This window comes from Asparagus officinalis, chromosome 1, assembly GCF_001876935.1.
Source record: "Asparagus officinalis chromosome 1, Aspof.V1, whole genome shotgun sequence".
In the NCBI taxonomy this organism is placed as follows: domain Eukaryota; kingdom Viridiplantae; phylum Streptophyta; class Magnoliopsida; order Asparagales; family Asparagaceae; genus Asparagus; species Asparagus officinalis.
This window is the reverse complement of record NC_033794.1, coordinates 77,926,868-77,945,637: the sequence shown is the minus strand read 5'-3', so window position 1 is coordinate 77,945,637 and position 18,770 is coordinate 77,926,868. Positions and strand designations below refer to the sequence as shown.

Sequence of the window (18,770 nt, the reverse complement as noted above, 5' to 3'; positions counted from 1 at the left end):
TTCCCTTTATATTTTTGTATGTTGGATGATGAAATATCATTTTTATCTCTATGATTTCATCATATATCTCTTGTATTATCTTTTACTTGCTTTTGTACCTACACCTGTTGTTGACTCTACTAGTCTTGTATTATCTTTTACTTGCTTTTGTACCTACACCTGTTGTTGACTCTACTAGAGAGATATTAATTGTGATGGTGAAACATGTTATTGCACGGTGTGGTGCATGGCAGGTTTGACATTTCTGGTTTCACCTTGGACTGCAGCATTGTGTGAACCCAGAGACGTCACACTTATTGACAATTGGTTGATCTAACAGCAATATGAATGATTTGAGGGACCAATTTGAAAATATTAATACTTTGCGGCTAGGGTGCAGAACTGTATCCATACCCGAGGAAATATCCATAACCGTATCCGTTAGGATACAGATATGTTTACTCAAGTCTATAATCGATAGGATATGGTTACAAATATGGTTTTGTAGTGAAATATCATGATCCATATCCGAAATATCCGAATGCATATTAGTCATACTCTTACGATAGTTTTAATTCTTAAATTATGGATTTATGTTTAATTTTGATGATCAAAATATCTCATCTTAGCTTTTTAGTTATAATGAACGTATTAACGAACTCTTTTGTATCACATAAACCATGTTTTTCTCAATACTATCTAGTTTTCTCATATCCGTTTTGTACCCACATACAAATCCGCATATACATTTGTAAATATATCTGATTTTATCAGAAATGAATATAATTTTTTCTTACCAAGATATGTATTTGTATCCTTATTTTCGAAATGGGTTAGCGGATATTAATATGATAAGTATTACGATGTTACAGGACTGAATGCACCCCCTCTTGCGGCTCGTGGCTTGATGACTGACGGTACTAGATTCACTATTTCACCGTCTCTCCCTGTAACGACCTGACCAAAAACCCTTGGAATTAGGGTTTTATTTTTCTCTGCCCCCACCCGCGCCCATTCGCACCGAAATCCCCATCAAAATCCTCCAAATCCCTAATTCAAATACACAAACCCTAGCCCAAATTTTATCCACAAAAGCCAATGGAGGTGATCGAACAAAGCAAAGAGATGATGGAGCTCGACCCTAAAACCAGCAGCAACAACGTTATGTGTCAGTTAACGGATCCAGAGGGGCAGCCTCTCGGAGCTCCGTTATACCTCCCTCAAACAGCAGGCCCGCCTCAGCTTCAACAGCTTGTGAACCAGCTTCTCTGCAATGTAATTTTCGAAAAAGATTAATCTTTTTCTAGGTTAAAAATTCTGATTATATAGCACATAGAATAGTTTTCTGTTCTTGAATATGTTGCGGTGGCCGTCAACAGTTCGATTTGTTACCCGTGGCGATGCACGAAAGTTGGCATCAGAGTGGTGTTGAATCACTCACGCCGTGGTATATTATGATTTGATGAATACATATTCAAAATGAACAGCCACCGAGATCACTTTCTCATTGAAAACCAAGAAAATTGGTTTCAAGATAATAAAATACGGACAGTGAAAGCTAGAAAACTTGTGACCCCTTCCGAACAACATAGGTTAGGAATGACTGACGCACATCGTTTTCCTACAACCAGTGGCAACCACTTCAGTATAATAATGTAATATAATGTGTTGTAATTGTAATACAGATGGAGATCGCAGGTGGTTTTAGTTGCTCATGTAATCTTCAAAGTATAGTCTTTATGGCGGCGTGTTAGCGATCATGCTTTACATTTCCTTCTGAATTCTTTGTTACATTAGTTATAATAAGATTTCCCTATCTTGTTTGAACGCAATATCGTTTATTTATTCATCTGTTCATTCTTTAATATAGGAGGAAAGATTGCCTTATGCATTTTACATATCAGATCAGGAGCTTGTTGTTCAGCTTGGCGATTACCTTCAGAAGAACAAAGGTGATTGGGAAGTTTATCAAGTGTTCCTGTATGATAGCATTTCCATATTGACAATCTATTTGATGTTTTTTTGTTAAATGTTTGATTCTTGCATTTTATTTTGATTTATCATGCAGTATCGGTGGAGAAGGTACTTCGTATTGTGTACCAACCTCAAGCAATTTTCAGAATTCGTCCTGTCAATCGATGCTCTGCAACTATTGCAGGTTGTTTACCTTAATTGTTTGTACTTTCAATCTACTCACTCTGTTTTCTCTGCATGTTGCTACTAGTGTAGTGTCACATGCATAAATATTTGACCTCAACTTGTTCAACTAGAGTTGGAGATAGAATCTGCTAGCGCTTTCATTGAGTTGAAGCTCTTGGTTGAGAGTTTGCAGTTATAGTTACTAATGTTCTTTATGATCCGTGCAATTGGTACTTGGGAAATGAAATTGTTGGTCAAATTTGGAGATGAAATTCATGTTCAAATTTGGGGTCCTCTAGAGACTGTTTTCCTGCACATGTCAGAACGTTGGATTCAATGTCTAGGTGCATCAACATCTCCAGCATATCTTTTTCACGTCATTATGTGAAATCATGTATAAGTAATTAATAAATATTCACTGGAAGGCTGGAGTAGCACCTTTCATGTAAAGCATCTTATTTAATGCCGTACTGCAAAAATCAACATGGCTCTTGTTGTGTTCACTTAATCTAACATTTAGCAAACACAGCTATAAATTAGATTACTTCATCAGAGGATTTGGGTTTTATCTATTTATTGCATCTGATATTAGCCTTATTGTTCCTTGCAGCAACAAGGGATATTATGTGCAATCCAAATAATCATGGAAAGGTTAAAATGATTTATCGATAACTGGTTGTGCATTCTGTTAGCTCATGTACGATAACTGTCGAATTCTTCCTGTGGCTGGTACTTTTACATTAGAGCCTGTTTTGAGTGGTATTTTCTCTTATTTGTTTTTTACTTAATGTCATGTGCAAATAGACGGTCAATATGGTTCTCTATGTTTATTTTTCTTTGAAGTTCTCCATGCTATTAGGACGGTAAGTCGTACTTTTCAAGTTTATCTTTGACATTGTTTTATTGTGGTGCCATCTTATCTTATGTCTTACCGATTTTTGCAGGTCATACAGAAGCTGTACTTTCTGTTTCCTTCAGCCCTGATGGTAAGCACTTGGCCAGTGGCTCTGGAGATACCACAGTTCGATTATGGGATCTCACTACACAGACACCTTTGTTCTCATGCACAGGCAAGCTTGTTTCTTGGTTTTATTATCTCCTGTTTAATTCAGAATGTCCTGTTAAATTGTCTGTTCTCATGACATATTTAATGGTGGTTAACTACTTTCCCTCATTTTGTTGGTTAGTTCTTATTAAGGCTATGCTTCATCGGATAGAAGAATGCAAATTTAAACAGTAAATATAATCTATGAGTACACTGTTTGGTTCTGATGAAAGTCAAACACAACATAATCAGCCTAGTTACATTTTCAGTTTCATTGCTACAGCTATGTCTGGTTTGTTAGGCTCTCAATTTTTACTTCATATCAGTATTCAGTTGGTTTGCTTCGGAAAGTTCCAATCAAAGCAACCAAAGAAACTAATCTCAAGACACATAAAATAAGCCATCGATACATGTCCCTTATTGTCACATGCAAGTATGGTGGAATAGTTAGGTTTGGTATGTAGTAACTCACTAACTCCAATGAAGTCAATAATTAGCTAGTTTTTTTTTTTGAGGAACCATAGAAAAAAATATTCTGAAAGTCCTGGTGTATGTCATGATTGTATATGAGCCAACACCAGCTGCAAGTGAGTGGAACAAAGCACATGGAGCTTAGTACTACATGGTGCAAAGTGTCATTCCATACAGGGTTGTCCTGAGAGCCACCTCTATAATCTCATCACTTGGTAGATTATTCATCTGATGATCACACAGATGAAGTTATCATCTATGGTGTGGGGGCTATGTCGGCTATTCCTGTTGTGAGAGAAGGCTCACAATAGGTGTCAATTCTTGTTAGCTATTCGAGTTGTTATGGACTCGGATTTATGGTGGTCCCTCAATTTGATGGTGTCATATCTTTAGGATTCCATTTAAAAATTACGTCAGCAAATTGTCCTTATTTTTAGGTTTAGGAAAGAGAGAAATTAATTGATTTATTTGACAACAAGCCAACATCCACTATAAAGGGGATTTCTATAGCAGTTGCACCTATTAGCGATGAGCTCACTACCTAGTAAGTTCATTTCTAATTCTCGGCCTGTGCTGTATATTAGACGCTTTTCTAGAAGTTCTCATAAGTCATAATACGGAAGAGAGTGGGCTGTTGGTTATGGAGGCCACCCAGTGTACCTGGAATCAAGTACTGGATGTCAGTGTGTCACTGTGCTTGAGGCCGGCCATTATTGTAGGGGTCTAAGGGATGGTAATGTTCATGTGGTTCCCTTGTTTGAGCATGCAGGGGATTCTCATTGTCAGCGCTCTACAAATTTAGAAACTGTTGGTGAAGTGAGGTTGATATTATCATGTACAGTCAAGTGGCTAGCGTGCATCTTTTTTATGCTGCACATTGTATTTTGAAACAAGCACAAAGGTCTGACCTTGAGGAGGAGATATCGAATGCTAATGAGGTCAGAGATGACATAATTTCCCACATCTTCATCTCTGAAGTGCTATGAGTTTCAGGAGCAAATGATATCAGCATCAGACACATGCCCTACTAGTGAAGAGACGTGAAGTGGATCTTGACAGCTTAGGGACATTCAAGTTAAGTTATGACTTGGAAGATCAAAAGGAGAGAAGGTTGGTTGTTGAGTGATCGGACGGTAAGTTACTTTCTGGACGAGGTATCTAATTGCAGATGGCTATGATTGTTAATTTGTAACTTGTTAAGTTGACACTCAAACCTCTCCCTCTCTCTCTCTTCCATATTCTTCATCCCCAATGAATCCCTACAAATGAAATTTTTGGTGGTTCTTAATTATGCTGGGAGCCTAAAAGTTTGGCTAACAGAATGCTTATCACTTAACATAAGGCAATGAGAAAACAAAATATTTGTTCTTATGCATAACATCTACGAAACGTGAATGTCAACTCCATCTTCGATCTTAAATTTTTTACTCCTGGACAGTTGCTGTTCATTTTTGTTTAATTGCATGTTGAGTCCATGGGCAGGGTGCACATGTATATGGGTGCATACACATTAATTTTTTTTCATTCTTTGGAGAAATAAAAAGCTTCTTAAATGGATAACAATTTCTGAATTGTCTAAATTCTATAGTTATGGAGTCCACAAGCATTTAATTGTGAGATTATCTTGGAAGTGGTACTGAATTTACCTTCTTGTGTTTTATTTAGGACATAAAAATTGGGTTCTCTATATTGCATGGTCTCCAGATGGCAAACATCTAGCAAGTGGTAGCAAATCTGGAGAACTTTTAACATGGGACCCACAAACTGGGAAGCAATCTGGCAAGCCTCTTATGGTAAAGTTCACGGAACAACCATTTTATACTAGCATTTACTGAGCATCTTCTTTATTACGAACATTATTCCTAGTGCTTTAATACTATGACATCTTATCATCTAGTCTTCTAGCATTATGTATTTACAATTTATCATTACCAATTTAAGGTATTATCTTTGCCAGATTACAGTAAATAAAGTACATTCTAATATTTGTGTATTTTCTTCCTTTGCTAACATTTTAGCCAAGCATAAGATTTTCTTCATATAAAAAACTATAGTATTTCAACATCCGATAGTGAGATTCGTCTTCTTTCTTAAATAATCATTATGCATTGATAGGCGAAGTCATTACTTCTTTATTGATGTTGAGTCAAAATAATCAGGTAATCTCATATATTATATTTAATTTCTACATTCTGTCATTAAATTATGCGATCTACCAAATTTTATGTCTTTTATCGTATTCCAACTATGTATAAGCTAGCATGAGCTTGAACATCCTGATTCTGCTGATCTAGTAGGTCTTGGAGACATGTTGCTTATTTGATGCTTGCGTAGAAGATATTACAAGAAATGTGGTCTTACCCCCATGCATTCTTGAAGTTCTACATCTGGTGTAGTTGTAAACCAGGATAAATCTATTATATGAGCAACAAACCAGGTCATAGGTTATGTTTGAGCACGAACTATCGCACAATACAATGTACATAACTATTGATCATATAGGATACTCTCGTAGATATACATAGCTATAATTATATGTCCCCAAAGTGCCCATCAAGAAACCTAGCTTTTCCTTATTTGATAATCATCAAATTTATGGAACTCTCACCCGACCATTGGTTCAATTCTAGGTCATGTGCTTAAGGTATGTAGGTCTTCAGCTTTTTTGACTTTATATCAGTGTTGTAAAAAGCGGCGGATCGCGGCGCTATAGCGCCGCGGATCGCGGTCGCGGAGCTTTACCGCCACGCTTATGGTGATTGCGGGGAGATAAGGCGGAGAAAACCGCTAAACACTCGAAAAGCGCGGATAAACGGCGGTTTAGCGCTGAAAAGCGCTTAATAGCGCTAAAAAGCGCTTAATAACGCTATCCGCTACACTTAAACCCTCTCCCCGAACCCGAACCCGACCCGTATCCATTTTACTTAAGCCCTCTCACTTCTGATTCCCAAACCCATCTATGCCCTAGCCGCCTCTCTCCCGCCTCCCCCCTCCCGAACCGCCCCCCCCCCCCCAACACTTATACGACGACTTCGCCGTCAACTAAAAACACAAAACCAAAGTTTGTCAACGCGCTACCGATCGACGCGAATCCGCCACCAGCAGCCCCTCCGGTCACCATCTCTCTCCTGTCAACCCATCTCTCTCTCCCATCAACGCCGACTCCCGCCATGGCCGCGCAATTTGCGATGAGGTCAGATCATCGGAGGGCGATCTGAGGCTCGTGAAAGCAAAATCGATCGATGGGGGCTGAGAAACCCTAATGACGAGATATTTTTGGTGGCGCACGGGTTTGCTTTGGAGACTGTGCCTTCGAGAGGCGTGGAGCCAGGCCCTCGGCCCATTTTGAATGGCTTTTTTCCATATCAATCCCCCACATCTTCATTTTTGAATGGCTTTGTCTGCAACAGAGAGAAAAAGTAATAAACTGAAAGAATATTTATGAGATTTATAAGATTATATTGATGAAGCTAGTGCTTGATTCTTTGCAAATAAATCTCTATTTGTTCGAGTTGTACAATAAAATGTTTGTTGAACACTTGATATCTTTATTCAAGCAGTTTATTGCTTACTTTTCATGAGTAGTATGGTTCTGCGTTTCTTTTTTGGCTTTATTTTATTCAGTATACATTTCCTTATCGACTAAAAATTAAACTAACAATCAAAATAGTTAGTCATAAAGATTATTTAGCATATTTAAATATATATATTTGACCGCTATTTGACTGTGCGCTATTTGCCGCTATTTCACCGCAATAGCGCGCAATAGCCTTAGCGGTAGCTCGCCGCGACGCGACGCGATCCGCTATCAACAACCTTGCTTTATATCTTGTTTAATGAATATTTTTACAAAATAACTTCACACAAATTTAGTTAACTAATGTATCATATCAATTTCAGCACTTAACAATCCCATTACAACGTTTGTCAAATACAATCTCATCATTGAAAACAATGTAGGCCATAAGTGCCTTCTGAAATATCTGGGCCTTTGAAGTCACCTATGTACCTATCTCATTAATGTTTCCACCCAAACTTGATCTTTATACATTCAATCTTCTGCTAAAAGGTCTACCGAGTTTCAATATTCGCAAGAAAGGAAAAATATGAAGGAAAACCACTAGAATACTATAGTTAACTTCCGCCTCAAACTCATTGTGGATAACAATTGAGAGTCTGGATAAAAATTATAAAAAATTATCCGAGTCCTGATGAAAGAGTCATAAAGTCAGCGAATAGGCAGATAAATTACCGAAAGCGAGAAGGTAAACAACAAAGGATTAATATTGAGAGAGAAAATCTCAGTGGCGATGAGATTAAATGACAAATGATTGTAATCCAAGGACATCGACATAAAAATTCAATAGCGACGAGAGTTATAATGAAGGATAGGAAACCGGATTAATATTTTCTCCTTGAGGTCTTCCTCTCTCCAAGTCTCTATATAGATCATTGAGTTTTTCTTGATCAATGTGCTTAGAATCCTACCCGTTACCATCACTTGTTCAGCGAGTTTTCTTTGCTATGTCCTAGGATTCTTACCGTTCACCATTTAATGGGGTCGTCACCAAGTTTTTCTTTGATATTAATACTTTTTTGTCTATAATTTGTGTCAGTCATTGATCCACCATGAGTTTGGGGAATGAAAAATATAATATTTCTCTTTCATGGTAGTTTCCTTTATTATAGTTCTCCTTGTTATGGGAGTTTTCTTTTTGCACGATTTTCTATCTATAACCTATAATATTTGTGTATATACAGTATATTACCCCCTTCAATGTCAATAAGAAGATACAACATTTTCTCAACTCTTGATAGTTTACGTTCAACAAACTTCATCTGATATGGTGTTGTACTTGATGTAAACAAAGTAAAGATGAGTTGAGATGTCCTCTTGATTAATGGGGACTAGTATAGACTTTTTTATCTTACTTGAGAGGTATTTTGATGCAGATCTATGTTAGTTTTTCTTCATCCTTGTGGAATATAAAAACTTCTTGATATTTTTTTAGTGTTATATTCTATTCTTACATATCGTGGTCATTCTTCAATAGGAGTACATTTTTTTCATTAAAACTATACAACAACAATACAAATCCAATTAATTTGTGCGTTTATGTAAAATTGGTTTGCTGAATCAAAGGTCTTAATAGTCCTAGAACATCAAATATAATGTCTGATCTAGGCTTCAGGTTTTTCAGAATTTGATCACATGATCATTCACAATATGCACATGCATAAGCACTTACACAAGTCCAAGGGCAAAAATGTCCTCATGTGCTAGTTGCTTATAGTTATTCTTAGTTCTTGTCAGTTATATTCTTTTATATTATTCATCCTCTTTTACAATTATTCTAGCAGTCACGTTAAACAATGACAAATTGTTATGTACAATTTATAAAAGGCTGAAAACAGGAGATTCTTTCAAAGATGTAATCAAACAATTTTCTACCTCAAATGGGAAGCATCGCACTCAAACTGAATAGTCCCAACATGGCATATGCACAAGAAGAACACATGGTTTACAATAGTTCCCAAGAACATGAGAATTAATCTTAACTAACATTTGAGGATATGTTGAATGACTTTTTAGTTAATGGATTGGAAACGGTTTTTGGATGAACTCTTGAGGAGTCCTTTACTTGTGTGCATTAAAGAAGTGAGCATGTAAGTTCATAATTAGATCAAGTGGATGCACATATAACCTAAAATAATTTTAGAATATTGGTCGGGAACTGTGTCTTTGGTCTAATGAGATCTAATGAGATGATATAAAGACAAAGTTTTGAGTGGACAATGGATATGCACAAGATGTTGAAAAACAATTTTCTAGCTCAAGTGGAGAATGTCACTCAATTGAATAGTCCTAACATGGGATATGCACACAAATATTCTATGGTAAATAATAGTTTCTAAGAAATTAGATGGAAATTTCTACGAGACAACTATAAACCTGAAGATCCTTTATGGATCAGAATGGTGGTAGGTAAGTAACATGTGCAAAAAATGAGTATAGAGGAAATGAAAATATTATTATGGATATATGGATGTACATAGTATAAGCAATGTGAGCTTGCTTCTATTGGAAGTAAAATGAGAAAATCACTTGAGATAATTTGGCAATGAGCAACAAAGGCCCGCTAAATGCATCAAGCAGGAGAACTAATAAGATTATAGTGCAGTGTTGAGCACACTTGTTTGGAAGCGAGAAGGATATGATAGTGAATAACTTAACGAAGGAAATAATCTTAACATAACTGGATGGAAAAAATGGTGTTACCGAAAGCAAAATATTGGAATAAAAGGCTTTATTATTGTTGTTGTTTATGCGCTTGTCAACTAGTAAACTATCATCAGTAAATAGTATGCACTTCTGGACTTCATTATGCACTTAGTTGACTCATCCACAATTAAGGAAAAGAGGTAAATGAATGTTCATCGTATGTGTAAGCTTATGGTGGAGACTCCCATCTAATTTCTTATATGCCAGTTGCTATTTCTTTTTGTTTATCCTCGATCATTATCCTCAATCACATAGATATAATTATTAGACACCTATTTCTTTTTAGAACGAGACATATAATCTTCTCAATGACCTAACTTAAGCTTTTTCCAAATCAGTAAAAACCATTTGTAAATAAAGCTTACTCCCCTAGACCTATCAACCGCCATTATAAGTAAATATCTGCTATACTCACACTGTTGAAAGTAGCACCTAATAGCGTTGCTATAACGCTGCAAATTGCGTTCGCACCCACTACCCTTAACAATATCGACGAAAGCGGTGGAAATTTGCGCTCTCTGTGCTATTTGCTTAAGCGCGTAATAGTACTTTGTAGCTTTTCGTTATGGACTCTTAGTTTACTATCCGACTCAAACCCGACCCATAATCAATTAAAACCCCCTCAACTTCGTTTTATCGCTTTCCTCTCCGATTTGATCTCAAAAGATAAAAGAAAAAAAACCCTAATCCCACGATTCCTACTAACTCCGCCGCCTCTTCTCCTCTCCCTCCACCAACTTCTTCGTCAGCGACCCTCCTCTCCTTCTCCGACTACTTCACCTCAACCTCTACATCTCACTCTCCAACTGCAACACCTCAAACCCCAAAACCCCTCTTCAACAGCCCTCCACCTCAACCCCTACCTCTCCCTCTCCAACTACTCAAGCTCAACCCCAAAACTCCCTCTCTGACTGCCTCACCTGCTATCTTTGCCAATCAAAACTGACTGAGTCCTCTTCCTCCTCCTCAGGATCTTTATAAATCATAAAATATGCATTTGTAGATTTTTGAATACTTGTACATATTTAAATTGGACTGCCATTTGACTTCGCACTTTCTGCTGCTATTTTGCCACTATAGCCCCAAATAGCCTTAGCGGTGCCTCACCCTATCCACTGTCAATAACCTTTGCATGCTCATTGTCAACCTTCTTGGATAAAAGCCAATTGAATGTACATCACGATAGTTCTTTTCCCCTTATTCTCTGGTCAATTATTGACAATTACTCCCTTCCAAGTTTCAATCTATGGCTTCATTTACTTGTTATCTTGATCCTAGATAGTTTCTACAACTTTGGGTGTCTCCTGTACTTGTAAGTAAGCTCCTAGATTCTCCAATCATTATTTAATTTCATAGTTCCTATAAGTTTGCTCTATAAGTCAATAGCCATATTATGTTATTAGTTAGTCTCTCTTCTCCCTATCACTTCCCAGCATCAAAATAGTGAGAAAAAAAAAATATTGTAATGTCTTACAACACTCATTTCATTTTCCAATACATCAATAAGTTTGGGGCATAAATTTAATTTTTGACAATGCATATATTTCCTAGAAAACTTTGGCTCTACTGCACCCTTTATTGAGTAATTCTTATTAAATAAGCCTATGGAAGTGAGTTCTTTATCCTTTCATGAAATTGTCTTCCTTTAGTAACACTCGTCGATCATCTCTCATGATACGATTCAATTATCTACACTCATCTAACGAGCTATCTCTCTCTTATATTTAAGACATGTAGGAGACACTTTGGATCTATGAAAGTAGTAATTTTTTTCTTCCTTCTGTGATAATAGGTGGTGATGTTTGTTACAAATAAGATACTGCTGGGATGTGAAAAAGGACATTTGCGCAAATATGACTTTTGTAGAAATATCAATGGTTTTTAGTAGGTTCATACTTAAAGTGCCCTAGCTCTGACTGTAACCTCAGTATTTGAGTAGTATAATAGTGGATGATAATACAACTGTGACGTATATGTATTATTTGTCACCATCTCCTTAGCATTTCCTGCATATGTAAATTGTCTGAATTCATGACTACTGGTATTTGTTTGTTCTGAATGTTTAGTCTAAGTACAGCCTTTTCCCTTTAAATCAATTTAGAAAAGAGAAGTTCTATCCATTTTCTAGATATACTACCTTATGCTAATCTTGCTTGTTCTACAGTTGAGAACATGTCTTTTAGAAGTGAAGAAAAACTCATGCTAAGATATTTTTTCAAAGAATATTATTTAAAAAGAATGTTTTTAAAGAAATTATTCTTTTGGATGTGATGGATTAATTTTTTGTGGCAAGCTCAGGAAGTATCCTGATTGAACTTTTCCCCTCAAATGGTGATTTTTGTTTAGTTGATGTATGTAGTTCAGCATCCTTGTCCTTTAGCTGACAGTGGTCAGTAATACCATGCATGTCATGAATTTTTAAATAAAAAGAAGTAAGCAAGTTTAGCTTTCTAATGTACTTCCTCTGATGTTTCAGGGCCACAAGAAGTGGATTACTGGTATTTCTTGGGAGCCCGTACATTTGACAGCTCCATGTCGTCGTTTTGTTAGTTCCAGTAAGGATGGAGATGCCCGTATCTGGGACATTACATTGAGAAGGTGTCTTCATTGCCTTAGTGGTCACACCAAGACCGTCACCTGTGTGAAGTGGGGTGGTGATGGAATGATATACACTGGGTAAGATCCAGATCCGTTCATATGGTTAAATAAACTGTTGCTACTTTGAAAACTATTAGTATTTGCAAAGGAACATGTTAAACTGGTATAGTGGATACGCCATTGTACTTTTAACTTTTTTCAATGCTTCAATTTTCTTGTTAGTGTTACTTCGAGCTGAGTTACACTTACACAGTACTTTCTGCTGCTGTGTTGCATGCCAGCCTATAGTCCAGTGTCCTTTAGCAATTAGCATGCTTCTTTACAGATAGTTTATTCTATAAGCTGGGGAAATATTTGTAAGCATTTAGTCACATTCTCCTTAAAAGTAACACTTTCTAGACATGTCTATTGCTAATGATGCTTACAAAAATTATGTGTAATCAGTTTGTAGTAGCTTATATCAACCATTGACTTACCATTATGGCACCTTATCTTTTATCTTTTTGGTATTAGATAAGGGTTCTTTTTAGATATTAGTCCCTTAAATCTTCAATAATTGCATATGAGTCCCTTGAATCTTCATAATTGCATATTAGTCCCTCAAATCCTATGGGGTCTTGCAAAATGGTCCTTCAAGTTAAATCAAGAAAGATTTAGGGGGAATATTCCGTCACATCTAACGGTTGTAGGCAAGATGACCATTTTACCCCTCTAATATGTTCCCCACCCATTTCTTGATATCTTGAAACCCAATTCCCGCTTAAAATAAAGCTAAACTCAGTTGTGTTCTTCTTCTCGAATGGTTAGCAAAAAAACTTAACTCAAAGTTGAGCTTCACAAGAGGTTGAAACATCAGACAGAGTAGTTTGGTAATTGTAGATTTGGATTGGGAGTTAACCTAACCATGATTAGGTTTTTTAACTGAAATACTAATAGAGGGACCATTTTGCAGGACCTTATAGGATTTGAGGGACTAATATGCAATTATTAAAGATTTAATGAGCTAATATGCAATTTTTAAGTTTTTAGGGACTATTATGCAATAATCGAAGATTTAAGGGACTAATATCTAAAAAACCCATTAAATAAATGTGTAATCTTCTGCCATGCTTTGCTCAAGGAGAAATAGAGCGGTTTCTAAGATTGCTCCTGGTTTGTAATTGTGACTTATTCTTGCTGCATGCAGCTCACAGGACTGCACAATCAAAATATGGACTTCCGAAGGAATAATTGTGACTTATTCTTGCTGCATGCAGCTCACAGGACTGCACAATCAAAATATGGACTTCCGAAGGAAAGTTGATCCGTGAGTTGAAGGTAATGCAGCTCACAGGACTGCACAATCAAAATATGGACTTCCGAAGGAAAGTTGATCCGTGAGTTGAAGGTAATGTGTTTCTTGCAGATAATTGTTCTCGGCTCACATTCCTTTTGAATCTGGCAACTTTTTTGATCAAGTTGGTCTGTAATAATGAGCTGCGATTGCTTTCAGGTTCCTCAATAAATAGCATTTCTTTCTTTTTAATGATGATGAAGTTGGTGATTATAGAATGGAAGGAATTACATCAACTTAGAACCAGTGTCCAAAGGTGTCTGCCTGTTATGGCCAGCAAACAAATTTCTGAAACACATGATACATGCACAATGTATTATTAGCTTATGCAATTAGTCTCCGAGAACATTGTTTTTTCAGTTAATTACCTTTGAAAGAAGTGGTTGGCCGATTGCTTCATGTTCATGGTGAACTTGAAAGCTTTTGAGAAAACAATGGCAGAAACAGTAAGCCTTTCTCATTTTTATAAGGTTGGCTTAATGAATCTATTTTCTTCATTCTGATTTCCTAAAGGCCATCTTCTCTATTAATAGTCATATACTTTCTGATGGCCTCAACCCATGTCTGTTTAGATCTTCATTCTACCCTTACTCTTTCCTCATCAACTAGGGTCCTATCTTTTTTTCTGTGGTACGAATAATTTGCCTTTGGTCCTACTAATTAGAGTACCTAATAGTCTAGACACACATTGAACATCTCAACTGGTTCTCCGTCATTTTCTCCTCTTTAAACTACCTCTTAAGGTTGTCTCAGGTTCGGAGAATACAATATTCTCATCTGCCAGTAGGGTCCCAGGAATCTGATCTCCACATTTCTTGAAACGTGGCATTACCATGTTGCTAAAACTCTGAGCATTCCGGTAAACATAATAATTCTTGTTTGCTGTCTACACTAGGTTTTACCTTTGTTTCTCACATCTTAGCAAGTTTATATATTTTTGTTTACGAAGCATGTATATATGTACATAGATAATTCTAAGAAGCATGATTATCTTAATGTACATAATTCATGTAGTGTTTTCTTGTGTTGTAGAATATACATGTGCATCTAAGTATCTTCTAAGAAGTGTAAAAAAACTAAGAATTTCTTCCTCCACATAATTTATATATAAGAATTCTGGATTGATGATCTAATCGTATAAGGTGATCTGAGTAAGTCTGTAATTATTCTGTTAAGGTTGGTGATTTTCTTTTCAGAATCATGCACATTGGGTAAATTCACTTGCTTTGAGCACTGAATATACTCTTCGTACTGGCGCATTTGATCATACTGGACGGACATATTCATCCCCTGAAGAAATGAAAGAGGTAACTCTTAATGATATTTGACATTCATCGCATTCATTTACTTCTGAACATGCATGCAATTATATTGTCTCCATGCTCATTTCTAAACAACAGAATTTGTGATGTATACTATTTTTCTAGATGTCAAAGTTAAGTCTAGCCAAGGTTTTAAATATTAGACATTAGAGAAATATCGGACAACCAAAATTCATATCGGATTGCGGATATTACTGAAATAACGAGGATATGTAGTAATATTGGAGTGTCATATCGAATGGTTTGCATATATAATATAATGTCCTAAAATGTAATCTAATCGTATTTAATGAAATCTAATTATACAAAAATGTAAATAATATGTTTAGAATTACTAACCAACCGTAGAAACTTATATAGGGAAAATAGCCTACTAGAATTTTGCTAAAAGCTTTATAGGGCTAGAATTTTTGCGAAAGAATATTAAAGAATTTTTTTCTTAGGTTAAAAAGATGCTTATGTTTGATTGAAGAATTTGATTCCTCTTATGTGTCACTGTTGATACTAGAACATAATTTGCCACCACAGCCACTGTTATCCTGGTCAAGTTAATGCATTTACCGCTGTTTCTTTTTATCAGAATTCACAGGATTGTCAATGGTTCAACTGCTAACTTTGCATTGTACAAATTCCATCATCCCTGTTCTTCTTGTTACCTAGCCTAATAACAAGTGTGGCTGGAGAAATACCATGGCATCAATTTCTTTCTTGTCTCTATTAATGTCTCCAATGGAAAAATTCCACCGTTCTTTTATCTGTTTAATCCTCAGTATACTATTATATATTGTAGATTTTTCTCGTGCCTTATGATGAAGTAATTGAGATCCTTAGATTTTTCGAGTTGCATTGTGCTTCTTTCTCCTTCACATGTTTGGCTTGCTAAGTATCTACGAAAATTGCGCACTTAATGTTTGATAGTCTTACAGAATGTTTTGCATGCCTGATAAGCCAGGATACTGTTTACTTGAGATTTGCGCTCAACTTTCAAACTAATTTACTTTTATAGGCTTTCAAACTAATTTACTTTTATAGGAACTTCTACTGTGCATTGTAATTATTCTTTTGCGTGAGATTTGCACTTTAACTTTCAGACTAATTTACTTTTATAGGAACCTCTACTGTGCAATGCAATTATTCTTTATTGCTAACTAATATCTCTTTGTTCCTTCTTTTTCGTGATGATTATTACTGTGTTAAATGTCAGGCAGCTCTTGCAAAATACAACAAAATGAAAGGCAATGCTCCTGAAAGACTGGTCTCCGGGTCTGATGATTTTCATTTGTATTTGTGGGAACCTCTCACTAGCAAGCAGCCGAAGGCTCATTTAACTGGCCACCAACAGGTACATATGACTGATAAATTTTACTTCTTGTCCATGCTCCCTGCTACGATCTTATGGCTACCTGGTTCTGAAGAATTCTTTTGTCAATAAGGATCTCATATAAAGATTTATTATCTCTCTTTTTATTAAGATAGTTAATTATTACTTTCCTGTCCTGCATAGAAAAATTTCATTGTTTTCAATTTTTTCTACTTCATCAGGCCTCTTTATAGATTATAGGTTATTATAAAGCAGAGTTGCTTCTTTCTATTTATGTTGTTTTGCCTGTGTAAAATATTGTCGTTGCCACAAGGAGCTAGAGAGAGTGGTTTCACTTTTTCTCTATCTATATTCAACATTTTTGACAAATACAATACTTTATTTGCAGCTTGTAAACCATGTGTACTTCTCCCCAGATGGGCAATGGGTGGCGAGTGCTTCATTTGATAAATCTGTTAAGTTGTGGAATGGGATTACGGGGAATTTTGTTGCATCTTTCAGAGGGCATGTTGGTCCTGTATATCAAATCAGGTCCAGACTATTTCTTGTGCGCATCTCTTCTATTAGCTCATCACTTCTCTGACATGCTTCTGCTTTATTGTCACAGCTGGTCTGCTGATAGCAGGCTTCTGTTAAGTGGAAGCAAGGATTCCACATTAAAGGTAGACACCATAGTTAAGAGGGTTCATATTACCATAATTTGTTACTCGTGTCTTTTTCCATAACGGACTTGGCTTCCATATACGCATTATGTTACAATATGAATGAATTCATGTTGGTTTAACTTATTGATGTTTAAGCTCTTTTCCTACTTCATTACTTGCATAGAAATTTTTTTCCCTGTTGCATGTTTAACATTTTTATACTGTTTTGAGAAAAAATGTTACAATATTGTTGCTGTAGCGTTACAGACTTACAGTCTTGGAACTTTTTCTTCTTGCATTCTGTCTCATTTTATTAGATATAATATATTTCTATTATTAAAATGCATGAACTGTATGGTTTTACATTTTTATTATTTGATATTATCTCCTGTTCACCCGATACTGATATTTTAAGCTGGTTTTAGGTATGGGATATCCGAACAAAAAAACTGAAACAAGACCTTCCAGGCCATGCAGATGAGGTATTTATTTTCAAAATAAGATGAACTAATGGACAAATCTTTTGTGCATTTTGATTAATTTCAGTTAAAATGCTTTTATTGGAGGTTTTTGCTGTGGATTGGAGTCCTGATGGTGAGAAAGTAGCATCCGGAGGCAAGGATAGGGTGCTCAAGTTATGGATGAACTAGCTACTCTGCCCGATCAAATGCTAAGCGCACATAAGTATGATTACGATGTTTATTAGTACATAAGATTCGTGGCTCTGCTGAAAACATGATTTACATCATTTAGTATCAACCATGTTCTAATTATTCAAATGTCAATGAGATTGAGTCGATATGACTTCTGTGTGTCATGGAAACAAATTCTGTGTATCACGGAAACAAATTCGTGTATCAAGTTTGCTTCCCATCATAATGCGGCCGGGTATATTGACATTCTTGTTTACTGAAAAACATATCATTCTAATATGACGCAAGCAAATGTATGAGTTTACTTTATGCCAGAAACAACTCGATGTCAACCAAAATTAAAGATCAAAATAACTAGCAGCTGCTTACCCAACACGCTCAAGTCAATTAGCAGGACATAAATGCTTGTTGCAAAGCCTTTACAACTTACAAGAAATAATAAGTTCCAAGTATATTCAAATACACCTTAAACCAAAATTTGAATTCCTATACTGTAAGTATTACATCTATGTATTATAAATTTAGGCAAAACAAATTTAACCGCCCATCTTTTACTCAAATAGGTAATTAACACAGCATACCACACCACATAAGTTTGACAAAGTGGCAAACAACCTCAACATGCCCAATCCTGAGCGCATCAACTAAATTTGTGGCTTTTATATTAACCATTCTAAACTAATTTGAGTCCATACTTTGTTTAAGAAAATGCCAACTACAACATCCTCTTCAACCCACAAAGTGCCGTATGCTATCCCATTTAGTTCTGAGTATTCTCTTGAATGTTCTGCTATTATGTATTAATAACACCAAATCCAATGCCTAAATTTTGCCAAATTGGCCTAGGATAGTACATAAACTTGACAACTCATATAATTTTCAGCAGATGTTCTCTTAAAGGCAACAATCGACGACCAAGCCATAAAAACTAAGTTTAATTTATTTTTCTTACTAACCTTTTTCTTTAAAATCCCAAAGAACA

General features: G+C 36.0%; 1 protein-coding gene across 1 annotated transcript; it reads left to right on the top strand.

Moving 5' to 3' along the window:
• LOC109826420 (notchless protein homolog) lies at positions 906 to 18,067 on the top strand. The gene is made up of 13 exons (XM_020393457.1): positions 906 to 1,254; positions 1,850 to 1,931; positions 2,048 to 2,137; positions 3,063 to 3,188; positions 5,300 to 5,427; positions 12,394 to 12,593; positions 13,772 to 13,832; positions 15,045 to 15,155; positions 16,375 to 16,512; positions 16,880 to 17,022; positions 17,099 to 17,153; positions 17,561 to 17,617; positions 17,702 to 18,067. Exons 1-13 carry the CDS (start codon positions 1,078 to 1,080, stop codon positions 17,783 to 17,785), a joined length of 1,452 nt encoding a protein of 483 aa, XP_020249046.1. The 5' UTR covers positions 906 to 1,077; the 3' UTR covers positions 17,786 to 18,067.

Excerpts from the sequence above, each read along its gene's own strand:
- LOC109826420 (XM_020393457.1), top strand. The coding sequence starts at position 1,078 with ATGGAGGTGATCGAACAAAGCAAAGAGATGATGGAGCTCGACCCTAAA. Across the intron at positions 17,023-17,098 it reads GGTCCTGTATATCAAATCAG|CTGGTCTGCTGATAGCAGGC; the intron begins GTCCAGACTATT and ends TTATTGTCACAG. Across the intron at positions 17,618-17,701 it reads TTCCAGGCCATGCAGATGAG|GTTTTTGCTGTGGATTGGAG; the intron begins GTATTTATTTTC and ends CTTTTATTGGAG.